We start from the raw sequence: 22189 nt of genomic DNA, 5'->3' as shown, positions 1-22189 counted from the left end.
TATTATATTAATATATTAGATTAGATTAGATTATCCATCCTTTTTCTATAGCCGCTTATCCTATATAGGTTTGTGGGTTATTGTATTATATTATATTACACAGCGGGCTTGGAATACTTGATTCTGATTGGCCAGTGGCGCCATCTAGCGTTCTGTTATTGCTCTGTAACAACCGCAGCTCCACGTATCACACTGCTCATCCGGAGACTGCATCTGCTGCGAGACGTCTCTCCTGCTATACATAGCTCTTTGCGATCTCTACAAGTAAGTTAATAAAATTATTTAAACTCAAATCAATGTTTCATTTGCATTTATTTATTTATTTGGCAAATAGTCTTGTAATAGGCTGAATAATGAGAAGTCAGACGGTTATTTTATGCAAAATATATACCAACAGAAAACTTGTGAGGTGGATTTTAGTGGTCCAGCCATTTCTTTCTTCTTAAATTACATAATTTCAATAAGCGGGATAATGTAGAATCAGCCGGTTGTTTTCGCACAATAAACCCAGACAGGGTGATCAGGACCCCGACATGAAGCACAGGGGTCTTGTATCAGCCTCAAGGAGTTTATTGTGCGATAACAACCGGCTGACTCAACATTATCCCTTATAATTTATTTTATCCATCCATCCCTTTTCTATAGTAGCTTATCCCACATAGGGTCGTGGGTTATATTATATTATATTATATTATAACATCCATCCTTTTTCTATAGTCGCTTATCCAATATAGGTTTGTGGGTTATTATATTATATTATGTTATATTATATTATATTATATCATCCATCCTTATTCTATAGCCGCTTATCCTATATAGGTTTGTGGGTTATAATATAATTATATTATATTATATTATATTATATCATCCATCCTTTTTCTATGGTCATTTATCCAATATAGGTTTGTGAGTTATAATGTAATTATATTATATTATATTATATTATATTATATTATATTATGTTATATTATATCATCCATCCTTTTTCTATAGTCGCTTATCCAATATAGGTTTGTGGGTTATAATGTAATTATATTATATTATATTCCTGACGCTTTTCACTTCAACCGAGAACACTCGAGCCGCCGATCAGCTGGCGGAAGTGACGTGTTCCGGACTGATCATCACGGAAGTGTGCTGATAGTGAGAATGATGCGCTGATTCTGGTGAGTTTCGTATTCACTTTGACTCTCTTCGGCGATGTTTGATTAAAAGCGGCTCTTTGTGAGTATCGACGACTTGTAAACAACTCGTCTTATCTGTCAACTAACTGTTTAACTTTATTTTGAAGTGGTATAAGTTTGTTATTGTTCTGCTATCTGCGTGAACTGGACAAATAAGTGTGAATATCCTCATGAATATTAATCAGTCTGTTTGACTATCAAGTAATTGTTTGTATGCTGCATTTTTACGGTTTTTTACGAGAAGCTGGTTTTAAAGCTTTTTTTTTTATTTGTCTCAGTGTCACATGCAACGGAACTGGATACATGTTGACTGCAGAATCAACAACTGAATAACAACCCAAAGCAAAAGCTTCCCCATTATTTGTTCTGTGGCTGATTTATTTCATATGACTTTATTTATCTAATCATTCTTTGGACAAACTGGAAAGGGAGTCCAATCTAACCTGAAACCATAGTACTGAAAGTTTAAATGTCTTTGATATTATCACCTTTATTTATCACCAGTTGTTTTCATAATAGGAATTTCATATGGCAGAGACATTATATAGGATAGATTTAAAGATGTGTTGTTAAATGTCTTTAAATGAGAGTATATGTTTTCCAGCCAGGGCTCAACAATAAGAATTGGCCGTGCCAACTTTTCACTGGCCCTACCGCAAATATGATCATGTGAAATGCTAAAATATAGTTATAATTTAACTATATGACATAGGCCTATTTTTGGAAAACAATGGCATGCAATGGTTTGTTTATAATTATCATCTGATTCTAACAGATGCTACTAAGACTTTCATAAATCATATCATTACATATTTAAATCAGCACAGTTAGCAACAGTAATGCTTATTACAATCCAAATGTTTAAACATGTTTTCTAATTTGTGTGTTTAGTAAACAAGTATATGCATACTTTTTGACAAGTACTAAAAGTGGTTAAAGGCTACTTGATCAGATTATAGTCACCAGCCTGTTTCTTTGATCATTCTCCAATCAACTTGTAAATAATGACGGTATCTTGCAGCATTAGGACCAGATAAAGCTGCAACAAAGCATGCACATTTTACTGATTGTGTGATCACTGATTTCTTTCATCTCTCAGGTGGTGTGCTCCCACTGTATGTAGGTATGCCGAGTGGCGTGGACTACAGCGAGCTGGGCGGAAGTCTTCCTGCCATTGCCTCTCTGAATGCGTCGTATTCCCAAGCGTCTCTGTCCCTGCCCTCCCCGTATTACCGCCCGTTACCCCCAGGAGAGAGGAAAGCCTTCTCTGATGTACGCCGAACATTCTGCCTCTTTGTTACGTTCGATCTCCTCTTCATCACTTTGCTTTGGATCATTGAATTAAATGTATGTTTTTATCTTGTATTTCAATATTATCTTTTTGCCCAGTATAAATATGAGCTATAATCACACTAACAGCATATAGAAAATGAGAAAAGATTTTTTTAGAAATTGAAAGATGTTGCGTGAATCGGTTTTGCTTTGTTGTGCAATGTTGACCTCCTCTTTTTTTATTATTTGTCCATCTTCATTTGGGGAGATATTTGTATTAGTTTGTAGATGATTGTACGTGCCTGTTTCACTTCTTCTGTTGAAAATAGAGCTATAATACAAATGCAAACGCAAGTTCCCCAGTGATTTGCATATTAACTTCATAAATAGCAATTGTGGGTGGATGTACACAAGCAGTCAAACGTTTTGACACACTTGACTGAAATTGTTTCTTATTATCTTCGAAATCTTTTGATCTAATGTGTAAAGGGATAGTTCACTCAATTTCATTTCATTTACTCACCCTCAGGCCATCCAAGATTAACACAAACAAAGATTTTTAGAAGAATATTTCAACTCTGTAGGTCCATACAATGCAGGTGAATGGTGGTCAGAACTTAGAAATGCCACAAATCTCATAAGACTGCATAAAAGTAATCAATACAACTCCAGTGGTTTAATATATCTCTTCTAAAGCGATGCAATCTCTTTGGGTGAGAAACAGATCAATATTTAAATCTTTTTTTTTTTTTACCATAAATCTCAACTCTCACTTTCAGAAAAAGAGAGTGGAGATTGATAGTAAAAAAAGGACTTAAATATTGATCTGTTTGTCACCCACACCTATCATATCAGTTCTGAAGACATGGATATAACCACTGAGTTTTATGGATTACTTTTATGCTGTTTTTATGTGATTTTTGGAGCTTGAAAGGTCTGGTCACCATTCACTTGCATTTTATGGACCTACAGAGCTGAAAAATTCTTCTAAATATCTTTGTTTGTGTTCTGCAGAAGAAAGAAAGTCATACACATCTGGGTTGGCATGAGGGTGAGTAAATGATGAGAGAATTTTCATTTTTGGGTGAACTATTCCTTTTAAATGCTTGAAATTGGTGTATGTTGTGCCTACATTTCCATTTGCAAAACTAAAATCTTTATTACATTTTTTTCAGTGGATAAGTTGAACCCGATAGTGAAGCTAAAAAGCTTTTTGTGGTCACTACATACTTCATAGTTTTAATGACTTTACTATTATTCTAAAATGTGGAAAATAGTAATAAAAGAGAATGAGTAGGTGTGTCCAAACCTCTGACGGGTACTGTAATTTTGACTTCATTTTTAGTTAAATGGTTTTTTTTTCTATGTATGTTCTAAAATGTATGTTCCAAGTGGACTGGTAAATTTAAACAGCAAACTTGTGTTACTTTAAATGTGTTAAATATAAAAGATTTTCAGTTGGACTTTGTAGGGAGATGTGGTTAGAAAAACAAACAGAAGGTTAATAATATATGTAATCAGTCTTTCTGTCTGTCTTTCTCTTAGATCAATACGAGTATATGGACTAGTCTTGAAAAAGAGGTCGTTAACTATAACTTCAAGTCATCTTTCTTTGATATCTTTGTAAGTATCATAGTCAAATATGTTGTTCATTATTAAAGGGATAGTTCACCCAAATTGAAAATTCTCATGTGATCCCAGATGTGTATGACTTTCTTTCTTCTGCTGATAACAAACGAAGATTATTAGAAGAATATTTCCGCTCTGAAGGTCCTTACAATACAAGCGAATGGTGACCAAAACTTTGAAGCTCTAAAAGCACATAAATGCAGCATTAAAGTAATCTGTACGACTCCAGTGGTTAAATCCATATTTTCAGAAGCGATATGATAGTGTGGGTGAGAAACAGATCAATATTTAAGTCATTATTTTACTATTCTCCTCCCTGCCCAGTAGGTGGCGATATGCACAGAATGCGAATCGCCAAAAACAAAAGAAGAATGTGAAGGTAAAAGTGGCAGATTTATAGTAAAAAAGGACTTAAATATTGATCTGTTTCTCACCCACACTTATTATATTGCTTCTGAAGGCATGGATTTAACCACTGGAGTCGTGTGGATTACTTTAATGCTGCCTTTATGTGCTTTTTGGAGCTTCATAATTTTGGTCACCATTCACTTGCATTGTAAGGACCTACAGAGCTGAGATGTTCTTCTAAAAAGCTTTGTTTGTGTTCTGCAGAAGAAAAAAGTAATACACATCTGGGCTGGCATGAGAGTGAGTAAATGATGAGAGAATTTTTATTTTTGGGTGAACTATCCTTTTAAGGCATGATAAAAGAGAGTATGCCTTTGTAATGGCTTTAAATGGAGAACTCACTCATGTAACCAAAACAGCCATAACATCAGTCTTTTGAGTCTTAACATGTACAGTATATGTAAACTGCCTTATAATAAAAAGAAATGCTCTTTGCTCCATTGCCATTGGGTGGATGGTTGCTTGGAAAACACCCACCTGAACCCCTACCAGTCTGGTTTTATATACAAGATATACAGGTTTTATATCTTGCTATAATAGTAATTCCTGAAATTTGCTCATAAAGTGAATTCTTGTATAAAAAATTTTCAAGTGTACCAGTTTAGTTATCAAACAAAATGTTTAATCTGTAAACATGGACTTCTTTTAGTATGTTCAGACCAATACCCTCATAAATCAACTGTGTAAACAAAAATGTTAATGAGTTTTCGACTTTATTTAAGGTGGAGTTTGTCTTTTTTTTTATCTATCTGTTTTTTGATCTTTTGAGAACATGATATAAGGAAGATTCACACAGTTTCCTTCTTGTTACTGTTTCCCGGCCTAGCGTGTGACATCAATGGATTGCACTTAGAAAAAATGTATTTTCCCTTGGGCATTCCTTGTACAAGTGAGATTTGACCTGATTACTGTATGTGATTATTGGATAGACAAATCGTACTGTATATAATGAGCACCTGCATGCTTTTATTGTAGTTATTGTCATTATAAAAGCCGGTCAAAACTCTGTGATATTTATGTTGTTTTTTTATTTCACATTCATTGTTAAAACCCCAGTTTTATCATTGCATTTTATTCAGCAAAATATCTGTTTTTCTCTGCTCCCTCAGGTTTTAGCTGTGTTCAGGTTTCTGTGTTTGCAGCTTGGTTATGCCGCATTTCGACTGAGACACTGGTGGGTTATTGCGGTAAGAGAGACCAATCCCTAACAATACATGCAAAACACTTACAAAACTTGATTTCCACTGTCAATCTATTTATGCTCATTAACATTATAAAGAATCAGAATTTATAATGTAATGATTTGCTGTACTGCCTTTTAATGTAATGCAGATTTTTAATAAAAATGCTGTAATGGGAATACATTTTAAAAATGAAAAGTTGTACATGTTAACATTAGTTATGCATTATGAAATAACATGAACTAACAATGAACAATTGTATTTTTATAAATTAACATTAACCAAGATTAATAATTGCTGCAATAAAATATTGTTTATTATTAATTCATGACACCTTATACATGAACTAAATTAACAAATAGAACCTTATTGTAAAGTGTTACCAGTATAATTTTTTTGTTTTTGTCCTTTGATTTTGGGGTGAAATATGACCTGGGCATGTTTTTGTAAGATTCGCCCATTTATAGTGTGAATAATATTTGACTGTTAAACGCAGCTTAAATATTATCATTGTACCTTTTCCTTATTGTCTTTTTGTCCTTTTTCCCCAATTAGATCACAACTCTGGTGACCACCGCCTTTCTCATTGCAAAAGTCATCTTGTCAGATGTAAGAGACCTTTTTTGCCTCTCAAACCTGTCCGTTTGAATGCTTCTAAAATCTATAGATTAAAAAAATCAAGTTGCATAGTTCCTTAAAGGGATAGTTCACCCAAAAATGAAAATTCTTGCATCATTTACTCACCCTCATGCCACGCCAGATGTGTATGGCTTTCTTTCTTCTGGTGAACACAAAGTTTTTTAGAAGAATATTTTAGCTCTGCTGGTCCTTACAATGCAAGCGAATGGTGGCCAGAACTTTGAAGCTCCAAAAATAATTTAAAGGCAGCATAAAAGTAATCCACATGACTCCAATGGTTAAATCTATATCTTCAGAAGCGATATGATAGGTGTGGGTGAAAAACAAATCAATATTTAATGCATTCTTTATGAATATCGCTATCTACTGGGCAGGGAGTAGAATTTATAGGACAAAATGACTTAAATATTGATCTGTTTCTCAATCACACCTATCATATCTCTTCTGAAGACATGGATTAAACCACTGGGGTTGTATGGATTACTTTTATGCTGCTTTTATGTGGTTTTTGGCGCTTCAAAGATCTGGCCACCATTCACTTGCATTGTGAGGACCTACAGATTTGAGAGATTCATACAAAAATCTTTGGTTGTGTTCAGCAGAAGAGAAAAAGTCATACACATCTAGGCTGGCATGAGGGTGAGTAAATGATGAGAGAATTTTAATTTTTGGACGAACTATCCCTTTAAATGAACCATGTACATTTATACTGCTGTGATAATAGAAATAACCTTTGGGATTTTATTGGGATTTTTTTCTCAGTTGTTTAATCAGAATGCATTTGGCTATGTTCTTCCCATCACCTCGTTTGTGGTGGCGTGGTTGGAAACCTGGTTCCTGGATTTCAAAGTCCTCACACAGGAAGCAGAGGATGAGAGAGGTGAGGAGGAAACAGGAAGTTGGGCATCAACTGGGTTATGTATACAGCTGATATAAAACTTTAGAATTAAACAAGCTTTTTTGCTGCTACTGTTCCTTTAATACGTATATGTAATATGCATATAAGTCAGTTGGCTGTCCATAACACCTCTCTGGCTGGCTGAATACTGAATTAGTGTTGATACTGTATCTAAACATGGCCGCTTATATATATTAACATTCTCATGGTTGTGAACTTTCTTTCAGTTAATGGTCTGGTTGGACTGGAGAGAGAGCTTTGTGTTATTGTGGTTATAGTGTGTCTACATAGTTCTTTTTTTATTTCTGATTTTCATGACATACACTATAAGTGTTATGATCAGGTGAAAAGTCACATTAACACACTTCTGTTTTGTTCTGGTGCTAATGAAGTTTGGGGAAGTCCTTGTAGTTAGAGCACTACATTCATGTACAATATGTCACTTCCTCCTCTCTTTTAGTGTATCTGGCAGCAGTTAATGCAGCATGTGAGCGGGCACCCATGATATGCCCCAGAGCTGTGTCTGATGGCCAGTTTTACTCTCCACCAGAGTCACTGGCAGGTAATGGCACTCTAGTATGCTCTATTGAAATCATTATGTGGCAGAATTAACTTTTTTTTCTCTAAGTATCTCTGTCCATTCTATTCACGAAGCACAATTTAACATTTGCATGTGTTTGTGTTGCAGGTTCTGAAGAAGACCTTGATGAAGAGGGTATGGGCAGGAGAGCAGTAACAGAACAAGTATTGATATTTTCTCTCTTTTTAATCATCATGAGGGGAGACGGCCTTCTTTTTGTTTTCCATCAATATCTACAATCTTATATTGTTTACGATGATTCTTCCTCTAGTCTTGCATAGCCAGACTTTTGACTATTGGCATAAAGTCTGGTGCATATTGCAGCTTATCCTCACCAAGAGACCATCTGACCGAAATGTAAAATGCCCAAGTTTGTACAGAAAACGTGTGTAGACTTTGTGGTTAGAATTTCCCTCCATCCAAAATTGATAAGTACCAGTTAGTTCACAGAAGATAACAACAAAACTTTCAATATCTTTTCAAAGATTCGATGTCACTAATCCAGCAACTAGCTCTTAAAGGAATATTCCGGGTTCAACACAAGTTAAGCTGAATCGACAGCATTTGTGGCATAATATTGATTACCACAAAAATTATTTTTGACTTGCCCCTCCTTTTGTTTAAAAAAAGCAAAGATCTGGGTTCCAGTGATGCACTTGAAATGGAAGTCAGTTGGGTCAATCCGTAAATGTTAAAACAATCGCTGTTTCAAAAGTTTAGCCACAACACATAAACAATATGCTTATTAACATGATATTAGTGCGATAAAATCATTACTAACCTTTTCTGTGTAAAGTTATTGCCAATTTTACAACTTTGTTGCCATGATGATGTAATGTCAACTAGGGTTGTCATGGTACCATAATCAAATCTTACAATACTATACCAGCTAAAGTATCACGCTACCAAGTAGTATCACAATACCACACTATAGTGTGTTAATTCTTAACACAGTTTGTCATAGCAAAGGTGGTTCTTTGAAATTGCACTTGTTGCTGCAGAAGTGGTAAAAACAATTGATGGATGAACAGGGAGAAGGCTCAAATAGACTAACTTGTTACCTAATACATTCTAAGTTTGATGTAAAAAAAATAAAATAATAATAATAATAATTCTTCACCGCATCAAAACAGCCAGTTCAAACAGCAATGTCTTTAAACTTTTATTCCATTATTTCTGTGATTATTTGAATGTTGGTAACATATAAATAAAGATATTGTAACGTTTGAGCAGCTGTTTCATTATTATAACCGCTTCAGCCCTGGTCTCTTGGTAAACAACAGCGCGAATGCAGATTACACACACACCGGTTTGATCGCACTGCTCAGGGATGTGATGAAACCAATCTGATCATAAGTGCGAAGTTACCGCCACCATGCGTTTGTAACTGAAAAAATAAATAAACAAGTGCAACGTTCGATTTTTCAGAGAAACGGTGAATCTATAAATGTTAAGATAAAACATTTAGGTTAAATGAAGTGGCACTAACCCATGTGTATTCTGCAGAGGCAGTGGGATGTGTCCGAAGGTGCTTAATAAGGTTGCTGGTGTTTCCTCCTTTTTGCTTGAAATCTCTGAAGGCATTCACAGCAGATGGGTTTTCCCGGACTCATCAGGCAAAACCCAAAATGATTCCAAATTTCGCTACGTGAATTGTGTTTTTTAAAAAAAGCATCTCACACTCCAAAGTTTTACTTAAATCCATATTATCCATTAGGAGACATGACCGCCAAATTAACATGTTGGGATTCAGACGTGTGTGTTTGAAGCATCGGAAAACCACTCATTAAAAAAAAAAAAAAACAATACCATATAATGGGCAAATTCTAAACAGCATTTTGCGCTCTTAAAAGGCACTGCGTGAAGAGGACGCCACTTGAAAAGACTGCATTTTTAATGCTATTGCAGACATAGGTTTGATTTAAATAATATTTACTACTACTGCACATACAACATAACTTATGGTACTACCGTATTAATGATACTAACCTTTAAAAAAAAATACTGTGGCACTGCCAGTATTTTGAAGCTTTAGTATCGCAATACTACCGTAGCACTGGTCTACCGTGCGAATTTAATGTCAACAAACCCTAAAACGACAGAGTAAAAATTCTGATTTAAACAACAGCTCAAATAATACACGTTTTAACAGAAGAATTCATGTTAGTGCTTTTATTTTAAGCTTCACATTTCTGCCTTTAAACCCTCGAACAACTGGCCCCATTTACTTCCATTGTAAGTGCCTTGAAGTAACCTCGATTTTATGCCACAAATGTTGTTGATTTGAGCTTAACTTGTATTGAACCCGGAAATATTGAGCAACCTGGTACCTTTTAAACATGACTTTGCTTCCTGACAAAATAAAATATTTTCCCTAAAGTCACGTAGAAGCCAGCCAATCAGATTGAACCTGTCAAATTTTAGCCAGGCAATATTTGTGTGCAGTATGCATCAGTCTGTTCGAAGCCAATAGTCATAAGATCTGATGCACAGTGCTGTCACGTTTTAAATTGAATTGAATTGATATGCATTTCACTGTTTTATAGTGTTATAACTGATCAATTGTCCTTTAATAGGAAAAAGAGTTTGTAAGACAGGGACGGGAGGCGATGGCAGTGGTTGAACAGATATTGACACAAGAAGAGAACTGGAAGTTGGAGAAGAGTAGTGTATGCACATTCATGTGTACAGTATCTGTTTGTTTTTTGTTTATTGCACTGCATTTGTTGTAATATGAGGTTTTATATTCATAGGATGTTGGGGATGCAGTATATACACTGGAAATCCCGTTCCATGGAAAGACATTTATTTTAAAGGTATGTTACCTTTGCTTTATGGGTCTGTTATTTGTAATAACACTGTTTATTTCGTCCAACTGACAACTAGATTCCACCTTAAATTCAGAGTTATTTTTTTCTATTTTATTTATTTTATTTATTTATTTTTTTGGATTTTTCCCCTTTTTCTCCCAATTTGGAATGCCCAATTCCCAATGTGCTTTTAAGTCCTCGTGGTCGCATAGTGATTTGCCTCAGTCCGGGTGGCGGAGGACGAATCCCAGTTGCCTCCACGTCTGAGACCATCAACCCGTGCATCGTATCACGTGGCTTGTGGAGCGCGTTGCCACAGAAACATAGCACGTGTGGAGGCTTCACGCCATCCACCTCGGCATCCACACTCAACTCACCATGCGCCCCACCAAGAACGAACCACATTATAGCGACCATGAGGTGTTTACCTCATGTGACTCTACCCTCCCTAGCAACCGGGCCAATTTGGTTGCTTAGGAAACCTGGCTGGAGTCACTCAGCACACCCTGGGATTCGAACTAGCGAGCTAGTGAACTTCAGGGGTGGTAGCCAGTGTATTTTACCACTGAGCTACCCAGGCCCCCAATTCAGAGTTATTTTAAACCAGTTTTAAAAGTAGAAGTTTGATGGTTACAGACACTGTTTGATGGTTATATCTAGCAAACTGTCACGTCAGATAAACTGTCAGATAGATTGGTAGGTAGGTCAACTTAAAGCAGATTAAAGGCCTTTTATGGGTTTGTTTACATTTGGAATTTGAATTCACAAACATTCCTTTGTCCTGTTTGAACATTCTGTCAATGTAAGTCTATGGGATTTTCTTCGTTTTTTTATCGTTTCCTGTGCGAAAACCATATGTCCAATCGGTTCAGAAAAGACATAGCACGCTATTCCAGAACAGTCTGAAGGTCTGTACTAAGGATAGGTAAAAATTTAGATTTTTATCAAATTTTAAGTACATTTTACTACAATGATAGGAAATCACTCGCAAAACAAATTTGTGCTATGCAAATTATAATGTACACTGGCGGCCAAAAGTTTTGAATGATGTACAGATTTTGCTGTTTCGAAAGGAAATTATTAGTTTAATTCACCAAAGTGGCATTCAACTGATCACAAAGTATAGTCAGGACATTACTGATGTAAAAAACAGCACCATCACTATTTGAACAAAGTCATTTTTGATCAAATCTAGACAGGCCCCATTTCCAGCAGCCACTTTATACTTGAGGAATCATGCTAAATTGCTAATTTGGTACTAGAAAATCACTTGCCATTATATCAAACACAGTTGACAGCTATCTGGTTCGTTAAATGAAGCTTAACATTGTCTTTGTGTTTGAGTTGCCACAGTATGCAATAGACTGGCATGTCTTAAGGTCAATATTAGGTCAAAAATGGCAAAAAAGAAACAGCTTTCTTTAGAAACTCGTCAGTCAATCATTGTTTTGAGGAATGAAGGCTATACAATGCTTGAAATGGCCAAAAAACTGAAGATTTCATACAAAGGTGTACACTACAGTCTTCAAAGACAAAGCACAACTGGCTCTAACAAGGACAGAAAGAGATGTGGAAGGCCAGATGTACAACTAAACAAGAGGATAAGTACATCAGAGTCTCTAGTTTGAGAAATAGACACCTCACATGTCCTCAGCTGACAGCTTCATTGAATTCTACCCGCTCAACACCAGTTTCATGTACAACAGTGAAGAGAAGATTCAGGGGTGCAGGCCTTATGGGAAGAATTGCAAAGAAAAAGCCACTTTTGAAACAGAAAAACAAAAAGAAAAGGTTAGAGTGGACAAAGAAACACAGACATTGGACAACAGATAATTGGAAAAGAGTGTTATGGATCTTAACCCCATTGAGCTTTTGTGGGATCAGCTAGACTGTAAGGTGCGTGAGAAGTGCCCGACAAGACAGCCACATCTATGACAAGTGCTACAGGAAGTGTGGGGTGAAATGTCACCTGAGTATCTGAACAAACTGACAGCTAGAATGCCAAGGATCTGCAAAGCTGTCATTGCTGCATGTGGAGGATTATTTGATTAAAAAGTATTTTAAGAAGTTATGAAATTTTTTTTTTCCAATTTGTAATAGTAATTTTTCACATTATTAATGTCCTGACTATACATTTTTATCAGTTGAATGCCACTTTGGTGAATAAAAGTACCAATTTCTTTCCATAAGAGCAAAATCTGTACATTATTCCAAACTTTTGGCTGCCAGTGAATATTCAGTATTTGGCAACTGGCTGGTAAATTTTTAGATTTCACTTACCAGTGATTGTGTAGTATAAAGGTGGATTATTCAGCAGCAAGATCCTTTCACTGCATGTTGAGAGTAAAATTTGGTTTAAATCGTTCTGTGTGTCCAAAGACGAGATCCACACAACCCATTTGTCATTGAATAATGTCTCTTTTAATGACCTTTCTGTTCTCTACAGTCAGTTCTGATAAAAAAAAAACAGCAAAAAAATAAAAATGTAATTCTTATCATGCATAGCATTGATGAGATAAAGTCATCCGAGTCTCTCTTGTTACATGCGCTCATTTACAGATGATCTTTACAGAAATGCTGGATTTCTTAAAGAGACAGTACCAGTTTTTTTGCAAGTGTTCAACAAATCAATGTAAATACTTGTAAATAGTACATTTATGCAATTAAACAAGAAAGATTTAACAAAATATAATTTTTGCAAAATCATATATTTATTTATTGAATACATAGATTTGTTTCATAGAAAATTTCTTTCAAATGTAAGCAAAAGGGACATCATTACTGAAATATACCCATATGAATCGATATTGAATCGAATCGAGAGCTTATGTATCAAATTCGAATCGGGGAATCTGTATCAATAACCAGCCCTAGTCTGTACCAGGGTTGTTGGATGTAGCTTGAAAGCTCTAGGAGTGGAGTAAGTGTTAGAAGTTTTGGTTTCATGTTTGTTAAGCCATCATAATTTATGATAAAAAAGTAAATGCATTTTAAAACAAACATTGTATTTCTTTTATCTTTTTATTCAATGAAGTGTGTATTTAATATTTTGTAATATGTGTTTTGGGGATATTTGTGTATGTAGGCACTCTTGCAGTGTACAGCAGAGCTGGTGTATCAGGAGGTCATTCTGCAGCCAGAGAAGATGGTACAGTGGAACAGGACAGTGTCTGTCTGTCAGGTACATTCATAGGCAGTAGTCTCGCATTTGACAAAACAGTCACCTTTGACTACTGGGGAAAATTCTTGTCCACCTTGCAACTTGTTTGGGCCAAGAAGCGGAAAAGAACGTTTGACTGGCTTTTTAAAGTGATCAAAAGTTGCTACCACATGAGCTCCAGACTGCGACCAAAAATATATAATTGCGGCAATAATTTAAAATCTAGTCACCATTTGCGACAGTAGGGAACACTTTGAGTGCGTTCATATGTGGTTTCACTGACTAACATCTTTTGAGTGCGGAGTATGTCTTGCGTTGCTTTTCACCCTTTCTGTTGAGATCAGCTGATGGCTGTACGCAACAACACACACAGTGTGAGATCATGGAAGCAAGTGATGTGTAGTCTAATCAATAGATTTGATGCTCATCAAAAATCTTATGGAGAAATAAACAAATGTTTGTGTAGAATGGATTTGATATCTATGAAAATAAAGAGAACAAGCTGTTTTGTACATGCACTTTGCCAGGTCTGAATGTCTTTCCTTTACAAGTAAAGCTCTCCCTGTTTCCCACTCTACAGATTTTGCAGAGAGTGGATGATAACACGCTGGTGTCATATGATGTGTCTGCTGGAGCAGCTGGAGGTGTCGTATCTCCCAGGTGCGGACACACTTGTTTTTCATTGCCAAAAGTGGTGGTCAATTAACAGGTTATGAGATGACAGAATGTTTTGAAACTTAGAGCAAATCCTCAAAATCTGACTTATATTGTTTATCAGTAACTCAGTTGTATTGTATAGCGCTTTTCATAGGGCTAAGTAAAAATATAGAATTTCCTATGCATCACAATCTTTATTTGTATAGATTTTTAAATCCCAAGGTCAATCTTTTTACTCTATGCGGCAACCCTGTACAATGCGAGTAAATCACTTTCAGATGTGACCAAATTCCGTGCTGTGTGACTAAAAATGTTGCATAATTAGCCACTGGTTGGTACATTTTCAGTTTTCACTTACCTGTGATTGAGTAGTATAGTGGCGAAGAAGTTCAGCACCGACATCCTTTCACACTGTGTTGAAAGTTTGGTTTGATTTGTTTCGTGTACTGTGTCCGAAGATGAGATCCTCCCAACCCATCTGACATTGAATAATGTTTTGTTTAATATCCTTTCTATTCTTTAATGTCAGTTGTTGATCAAAAACAGTTTAAAAAAAAAAAAAAAAAAAATACATTTTAAATTCTGATCACACATAGCATTAATGTGCTCAACCAGAACACTTCTGACGCTCGCTGAACTGCCACTATTCTTAAAGAGACAGTACTGGTTTAGCATGTGTTCTACAAACCAGTGTAAATACTTGTAAATTGTACAAATTATGCATGTAAACAATAAAAATGTTACAATATACACTCACTTAGCACTTTATTAGGAACACTATGGTTAAGACGTGGTCTTCTGCTGTTGTAGCCCATCCGCCTCAAGGTCCGTCATGTTGTGCATTCTGCGATGCTATTCTGCTGGCTACAAATGTACAGAGTGGTTATCTGAGTTACCATAGCCTTTCTGTCAGCTCGAACCAGTATAGATATTCTCCGTTGACCTCTCTCATCAACAAGGTGTTTCCGTCCGCAGAACTGCCGCTCACTGGATGTTTTTTGTTTTTGGCACCATTCTGATTAAATTGTAGAGGCTGTGAACATTAACTGAAGCTCCTGACCCGTATCTGCATGACTTTATACATTGCACTGCTGCCACACGATTGGCTGATTAGATAATTGCATGAATAAGTAGTTGTACAGGTATTCCTAATAAAGTGCTATATATGTCATTGTAAATATGTAAAAAGTGATATATACAGTAAGTAAGTAATTATGTATAAGTAGTCCTATTATGATTTCTAGCGGTTATTAAGTAGTTCAAATTTCAAAGTGTCTCTTTCTCCATCTTGATCTTCAGGGACTTTGTGAATGTTCGTCGGGTGGAGCGCAGGCGAGACTGCTACATCTCTGCAGGAATGGCGACCAGTCACGGCTGCAAACCACCTCACAGTCGCTACGTCAGGTCTGCTTGACTGAAACCTTTTGAATCCTCAGCCAATCACAATGCAATCACAATAAAGGCTTACTTGGTCTCTCTTTCTCTCTCAGAGGGGAGAATGGTCCTGGTGGATTTGTTGTGTTAAAATCCAGCAGTAATCCTTCAGTTTGTACCTTCATCTGGGTGCTTAATACAGACCTCAAGGTAAGAACTGCTTGTGCTGCCATTTCATACAATGAAGTTAGTTTATAGTAAAAAAAAAAAAAAACCTAGCATTGTGGCAGTAAATTATGTACAGACAAGCACCATTCACTTTTTCACGTTAAAAAAAAATCTAGTTTATTAAATCTACCTTGTTCTTCTTACAGGGTCGCCTCCCCCGTTATCTCATCCACCAATCACTGGCGGCCACCATGTTTGAGTTCATGTCTCATCTCAGGCAGCGCATAAATGAAGTCCACGTCTCCTACCGGTGATCTTAGACATTTTATCCAACTTCAAAATGACACATCACTGTGCCATAGTTCATTGTTCTGTAAACTACAGTTGCTATGAGCAGATACAATGCTATTTGGAGGTTGTTACGGGCATCTACAAAACATTTGGCTGAACTTTGTACGGAAGCACGTTGTGTCGAATCTCTGTAATATTGCAGCACATGGACATGATTTCAGAGCATACTGTCAAACTCTACATGACGAGAGGGCATTGGTTTGAGACCCGGCATCTACAGGAAGTTGTTGGAGAGCTTCACTTGTGCAGTTTGTGGTATGTAAAAGGTCTTAAGAAATAGCTATATTAATCAGTTGTGCCTAAAACCACTGTTTCTGTCGTGGCAAAGTTTCTAAATGAAATTCCGAGCCAATCATGCTGCGATTTTTCTTTCTGTTTTTACTTCAGCCTTAATCAAATGTGCACACATATTAATACTATTAATAATGATTGTTTTTTAGTTCTTGTAATGGTTTGTAATGAGCTCTTGTTGCCAAAACATTGATGCTGTATTAGTTTATTATAATTTATATGTAATGTATGTACATGGCAGCACCTTTCCTGTGAAGGTTATCAAAACACTGATCTAAGTCTAATCGGGTGAATCTTACGAAACCTGTCAAGAACATGTCCGGGTCATATTTCACCTCAAAATCATAAGAAGGAAAACGATTATGCCTATTGCTTAAAGATGAAGCTTATTTAAGAACTGTTAAGATATGTTGCATTGTGACATCATTTTCATGGCAATTTAAGTACATTTTATATGACAGTTCTCATTACCGTAATGCAAAAGAAAGATCTCATTCTCACTATTATAATGCGAAAACATATTATATTATTTTCATTGTAAAGTATTAAAACATGATGCATTACAGTGATTTGACTTTTGGGGATAAATGTGCTTAATTGCATTGAAAATAATGTCACAATGCAAACATTTTTAATGATCCTAACAATATGCTGCATGTATATATACTTATACTTTTTTTTTTTTTTTTTTTTTTTTTTTTTTTTTGCTGCAGTGAAATATGACCTGGGCATGTTTTTGTGAGACCCACTAATGCTTACAGTTAAGAGTATGATTATGAAGAAATGTCTTTAATCATTATGTCTGAAATATTTGTTGTTGACACTGTTGTTCAGAATATCTGCATAAACAAATGTGCTGCAATAAGAAAACCTTAGAAACAAACGTCTGTGCTGGTTTTATTTTTTTCTGAAAAAAAGGTGCAGTGCAGCTCAAACTATAAGAAACAGGCCCTTGTTAAAAGTTTGTATTATTTGATGATATTTCTCCTCTTTCTGGCAAATGTGTGAGTGTACAACTAATAAAATATTGCTAAAGAGCATTACTGTCAATATTTTATTAGTTGTACACTCACACATTTGCCACATACCCACATATTGTTAGAGGAAATAACAGTCTATAGTCGTAAAATGAAACAGGAAACCAATATAAAGCTGATGATTAGTACTTTTATTCACTAATATAATGTGAATGTGTCCTTCCAATAGCCTTGAAGAGATTTAAAAAAAAAATCCTGTTTGCCACTGTTTAATAGAGAGAAAAAAGCACTCTGATATTACAGGGTATTTGCCTTCTCTTACAGGAAGAACACATTACAAATATATAGGTCGATTTATCCGTAATGTAGTGAATAATTTTGTCGCTCATGCCATTTTTTTTAAATAGTATTTTGTATTGCATCCCTGATGATTTGTTTTAATGTGCCTTTGTTACACTGAATTCACAGGTTCAGAATTATTCATTTAGTTTTCCTTATCTAGATGTTTTTGTACACCTTTATGACTATAACCACATTTGCTCATTTCTTTTTGCATAGCCTTATGAAGTTCACTTGAATTTACTATCAGTTCGGGTTCTGTACGAATGTGTTATTTTTATACTGATTTACAGGAAGGTAATGTATATACTTTTGTCATGTAATTAAAAAAAATCACAATACTGTTTTTAAATGATAATTCAACATAATAAAACTAACAAACAATTTATACAGGATGTTTGTTACCTGTTACCTTCTAGAGTTTTTTTTTTGTGTGTGTGTGTGTGTGTGTGTGTGTGTGTGTGAAAATCACATATGTATTGATGTTAACAATAAAACACTTTGACAAATGAAAAGGAAAGCATATTATGGCTAATCTTGTTTTGTACTTTTACTCTGAAATGTCCTCTGACATAATCACAAGGACATTTTTGTCTCTTAAGTTAATGGCCTAAAGCAGAGTAAGTTGTGTGCCGGACACCATGTGAAAATACATAGCCTTTACACTGTTAAACACTGTCTCTATTTCAGTCATTCTTTCAACTTTCATTTCTGAAAGTTAAAAAAAAAAAAGATAGATACAGTAGATTAAAGGCCTTGTGTGTGTTTGTTTACATTTAAATGTACATTTTTGAAAATTTGAATTAACGAGTATTCCGTTGGCCCATTTGAACATTCCATCAATGCAAGTCTATGGGATTTTGGGGATATTTGATCGCCCGGTTCGGGAAAACTGTAAGTCCAGTCAGTTAGAAAAGACTTAGCATGCTAAGTCAGAACAGTCTGAAGGTCTGTGCCAAATTTGGTGAATGTAGCTTGAAAGCTCGAGGAGTTAGTGTTAGGAAATTTAGTTTCAGTTTAGGGAAGTTTGTCAAGCCAACATAATTACCCTGTTATTTTTCATGCTCCTTGGAACATTGGTGATGTATTCAGTTGGATCTTCTTGTATTTTGGATTTGTCCACAATTTTATAATCCATGTCTACATAATAATCCAAGCTGATACATTTGGATTTGGTCATTATATGCATCTCAATTGTGACATTTGGTGTTTTAAATTGATTATATTGGTAGTAGCCAAAGCAAATGTTTCAATAATGACATGTAAAATAAATCTGTGTTATGTATTTGTACTTGCACTAAACTTTTAAGACAACAAATTGGACACGCAGTCCTGTTGCATCATTTCCACTGTAAATAATGAAGTGTTGGAAACACAAATCAAACATAGTTATTAAAACTTAGGTGGACTGTTACCCCAAGATAAATGTGCATAGCTTTGTTTTATATTTTATTTTATTTATTTTGTTCACAAAGAGTAAAAGCACATTTCTGTTTTGAAAGGATGGGATATGTTGCTTTATTTAGAGCACTGTAATAGCCTCAGGTTAGACTGCACCGTCCTCATGACTAAACTGTGATGCTATTCAGTTCAGACCGAAAGAGAGAGAGATGTTTTAGTTGCTCTCTGGGCCCAAAAAGATGCTCCACTATGAAATACAGGTGCATCTCAATAAATTAGAATGTCGTGGAAAAGTTCATTTATTTCAGTAATTCAACTCAAATTGTGAAACTTGTGTATTAAATAAATTCAATGCACACAGACTGAAGTAGTTTAAGTCTTTGGTTCTTTTAATTGTGATGATTTTGGCTCACATTTAACAAAAACCCACCAATTCACTGTCTCAACAAATTAGAATACATCATAAGACCAATAAAAAAAACATTTTTAGTGAATTGTTGGCCTTCTGGAAAGTATGTTCATTTACTGTATATGTACTCAATACTTGGTAGGGGCTCCTTTTGCTTTAATTACTGCCTCAATTCAGCGTGGCATGGAGGTGATCAGTTTGTGGCACTGCTGAGGTGGTATGGAAGCCCAGGTTTCTTTGACAGTGGCCTTCAGCTCATCTGCATTTTTTGGTCTCTTGTTTCTCATTTTCCTCTTGACAATACCCCATAGATTCTCTATGGGGTTCAGGTCTGGTGAGTTTGCTGGCCAGTCAAGCACACCAACACCATGGTCATTTAACCAACTTTTGGTGCTTTTGGCAGTGTGGGCAGGTGCCAAATCCTGCTGGAAAATGAAATCAGCATCTTTAAAAAGCTGGTCAGCAGAAGAAAGCATGAAGTGCTCCAAAATGTCTTGGTAAACGGGTGCAGTGACTTTGGTTTTCAAAAAACACAATGGACCAACACCAGCAGATGACATTGCACCCCAAATCATCACAGACTGTGGAAACTTAACACTGGACTTCAAGCAACTTGGGCTATGAGCTTCTCCACCCTTCCTCCAGACTCTAGGACCTTGGTTTCCAAATGAAATACAAAACTTGCTCTCATCTGAAAAGAGGACTTTAGCCCAGGTAAGACGCCTCTGACGTTGTCTGTGGTTCAGGAGTGGCTTAACATGAGGAATACGACAACTGTAGCCAAATTCCTTGACATGTCTGTGTGTGGTGGCTCTTGATGCCTTGACCCCAGCCTCAGTCCATTCCTTGAGAAGTTCACCCAAATTCTTGAATCGATTTTGCTTGACAATCCTCATAAGGCTGCGGTTCTCTCGGTTGGTTGTGCATCTTTTTCTTCCACACTTTTTCCTTCCACTCAACTTTCTGTTAACATGCTTGGATACAGCACTCTGTGAACAGCCAGCTTCTTTGGCAATGAATGTTTGTGGCTTACCCTCCTTGTGAAGGGTGTCAATGATTGTCTTCTGGACAACTGTCAGATCAGCAGTCTTCCCCATGATTGTGTAGTCTAGTGAACCAAACTGAGAGACCATTTTGAAGGCTCAGGAAACCTTTGCAGGTGTTTTGAGTTGATAAGCTCATTGGCATGTCACCATATTCTAATTTGTTGAGATAGTGAATTGGTGGGTTTTTGTTAAATGTGAGCCAAAATCATCACAATTAAAAGAACCAAAGACTTAAACTACTTCAGTCTGTGTGCATTGAATTTATTTAATACACGAGTTTCACAATTTGAGTTGAATTACTGAAATAAATGAACTTTTCCACGACATTCTAATTTATTGAGATGCACCTGTAAGAGTTCTGTGTTTAGTCTCAAACTGATGGATTTAGAATTTTGCTGCCTGTTTCAAGGGTAAGTTACAACAGATCAATATATTACATGATTTTCTTTGGGAAATTAGATGACAAATGCTGCTCTAAAAGACAGAGTTAACCTTGAAGAATAAAAATGAGCATGACCATTTTAACAGAGGCAAGAAAACAAACAATTGGACTTGTGTTTGTCTTCATCAGTAATTTTACCAATATTTATTTGGAGTGGAGAATGTGCACCCTAACTCTCACCTGTTGAACGTGACTCTTCACACCTGTTCTGCAAGATCTTTGTTACCTTTGTTGTTCAATCCTGTAGTTGTTTTTGATGATGGGGGCTGCGTTCAGGAATTTCTGTGTGCGATTCTGCTATTGCTGCTGTTGTGAGGATGATGATGTGGAGGAAAAGAGACCTTTAATCAGGTGTGTCAAATAAACAGCTTGTAAGGATTTTTTTTTTTTTTTTTTTTTTTTTTTAAATGCACATGCATTACCTATGATCTTTAATGAATTGAATTTATTCTGTACAGTGGTCTTATGTTTACAAGCTTTCTGTCTGAATGTTTATTCATATACACCAGAAACATCACAACCAGTAAAATTTTCTCATTTCTCCTAGAGCAAGGATAATTAAATTAAATTAGGATAACTTTTAAAGACATGTTTTCAAAATTATCATTTGGTTGATATGTATGTATGTATGTGTAAATGTTTACTTTTTATTTCTATTTAATTACTTTTATGATTTACTTTTTATTGTTGTTGTTTTCATTTGTTATTTAATGTATATATTATATGTAACATTTTAATTTCTAATGTTTTAATGCAGTACCTTTCTTTGACTTTTGATGTAAAAAAATGGGAAGAAAAAAAAAGAAGTGAAAATGTGAAGCACTTTGAACTGCATTTGATGTATAAAAGGTACTATACAAATATAATGTATTATTATTATTACTTTCAGGTCTATAATGCATTGAACCGGTTTATTCATAAATGTTAAGTTCATAATAAATAGTCAAATTTTTTTCCTATTTCTTTTTGCCCA

At 35.6% G+C, this 22189-nt stretch overlaps 1 protein-coding gene across 3 annotated transcripts; it reads left to right on the top strand.

The window, feature by feature from the left end:
- The first annotated feature begins 1114 nt into the window (after window positions 1-1114).
- LOC127425272 (stAR-related lipid transfer protein 3) lies at window positions 1115-18313 on the top strand. Of its 3 annotated transcripts, XM_051671023.1 has the most exons (16): window positions 1122-1166; window positions 1463-1638; window positions 2284-2531; window positions 4002-4079; window positions 5603-5680; window positions 6230-6283; window positions 7076-7193; window positions 7672-7773; window positions 7900-7955; window positions 10368-10460; window positions 10545-10607; window positions 13687-13782; window positions 14342-14421; window positions 15718-15822; window positions 15909-16002; window positions 16167-18313. In XM_051671023.1, the coding sequence occupies exons 3-16, from the start codon at window positions 2310-2312 to the stop codon at window positions 16272-16274; spliced, it is 1347 nt and encodes a 448-aa protein (XP_051526983.1). In that variant the 5' UTR covers window positions 1122-1166; window positions 1463-1638; window positions 2284-2309; the 3' UTR covers window positions 16275-18313. The 3 variants fall into 3 exon arrangements, with proteins under 3 accessions (XP_051526984.1, XP_051526983.1, XP_051526985.1); XM_051671024.1 differs by lacking the exon at window positions 1463-1638 and having other exon boundaries at window positions 1115-1166; XM_051671025.1 differs by lacking the exon at window positions 1463-1638 and having other exon boundaries at window positions 1138-1224.
- Window positions 18314-22189: the final 3876 nt, after the last annotated feature.

The sequence above is a fragment of the Myxocyprinus asiaticus genome, chromosome 34, assembly GCF_019703515.2.
Source record: "Myxocyprinus asiaticus isolate MX2 ecotype Aquarium Trade chromosome 34, UBuf_Myxa_2, whole genome shotgun sequence".
Classification (NCBI taxonomy): domain Eukaryota; kingdom Metazoa; phylum Chordata; class Actinopteri; order Cypriniformes; family Catostomidae; genus Myxocyprinus; species Myxocyprinus asiaticus.
The sequence above is the reverse complement of the archived record's forward strand: the minus strand, read 5'-3'. Positions and strand labels throughout refer to the sequence as shown.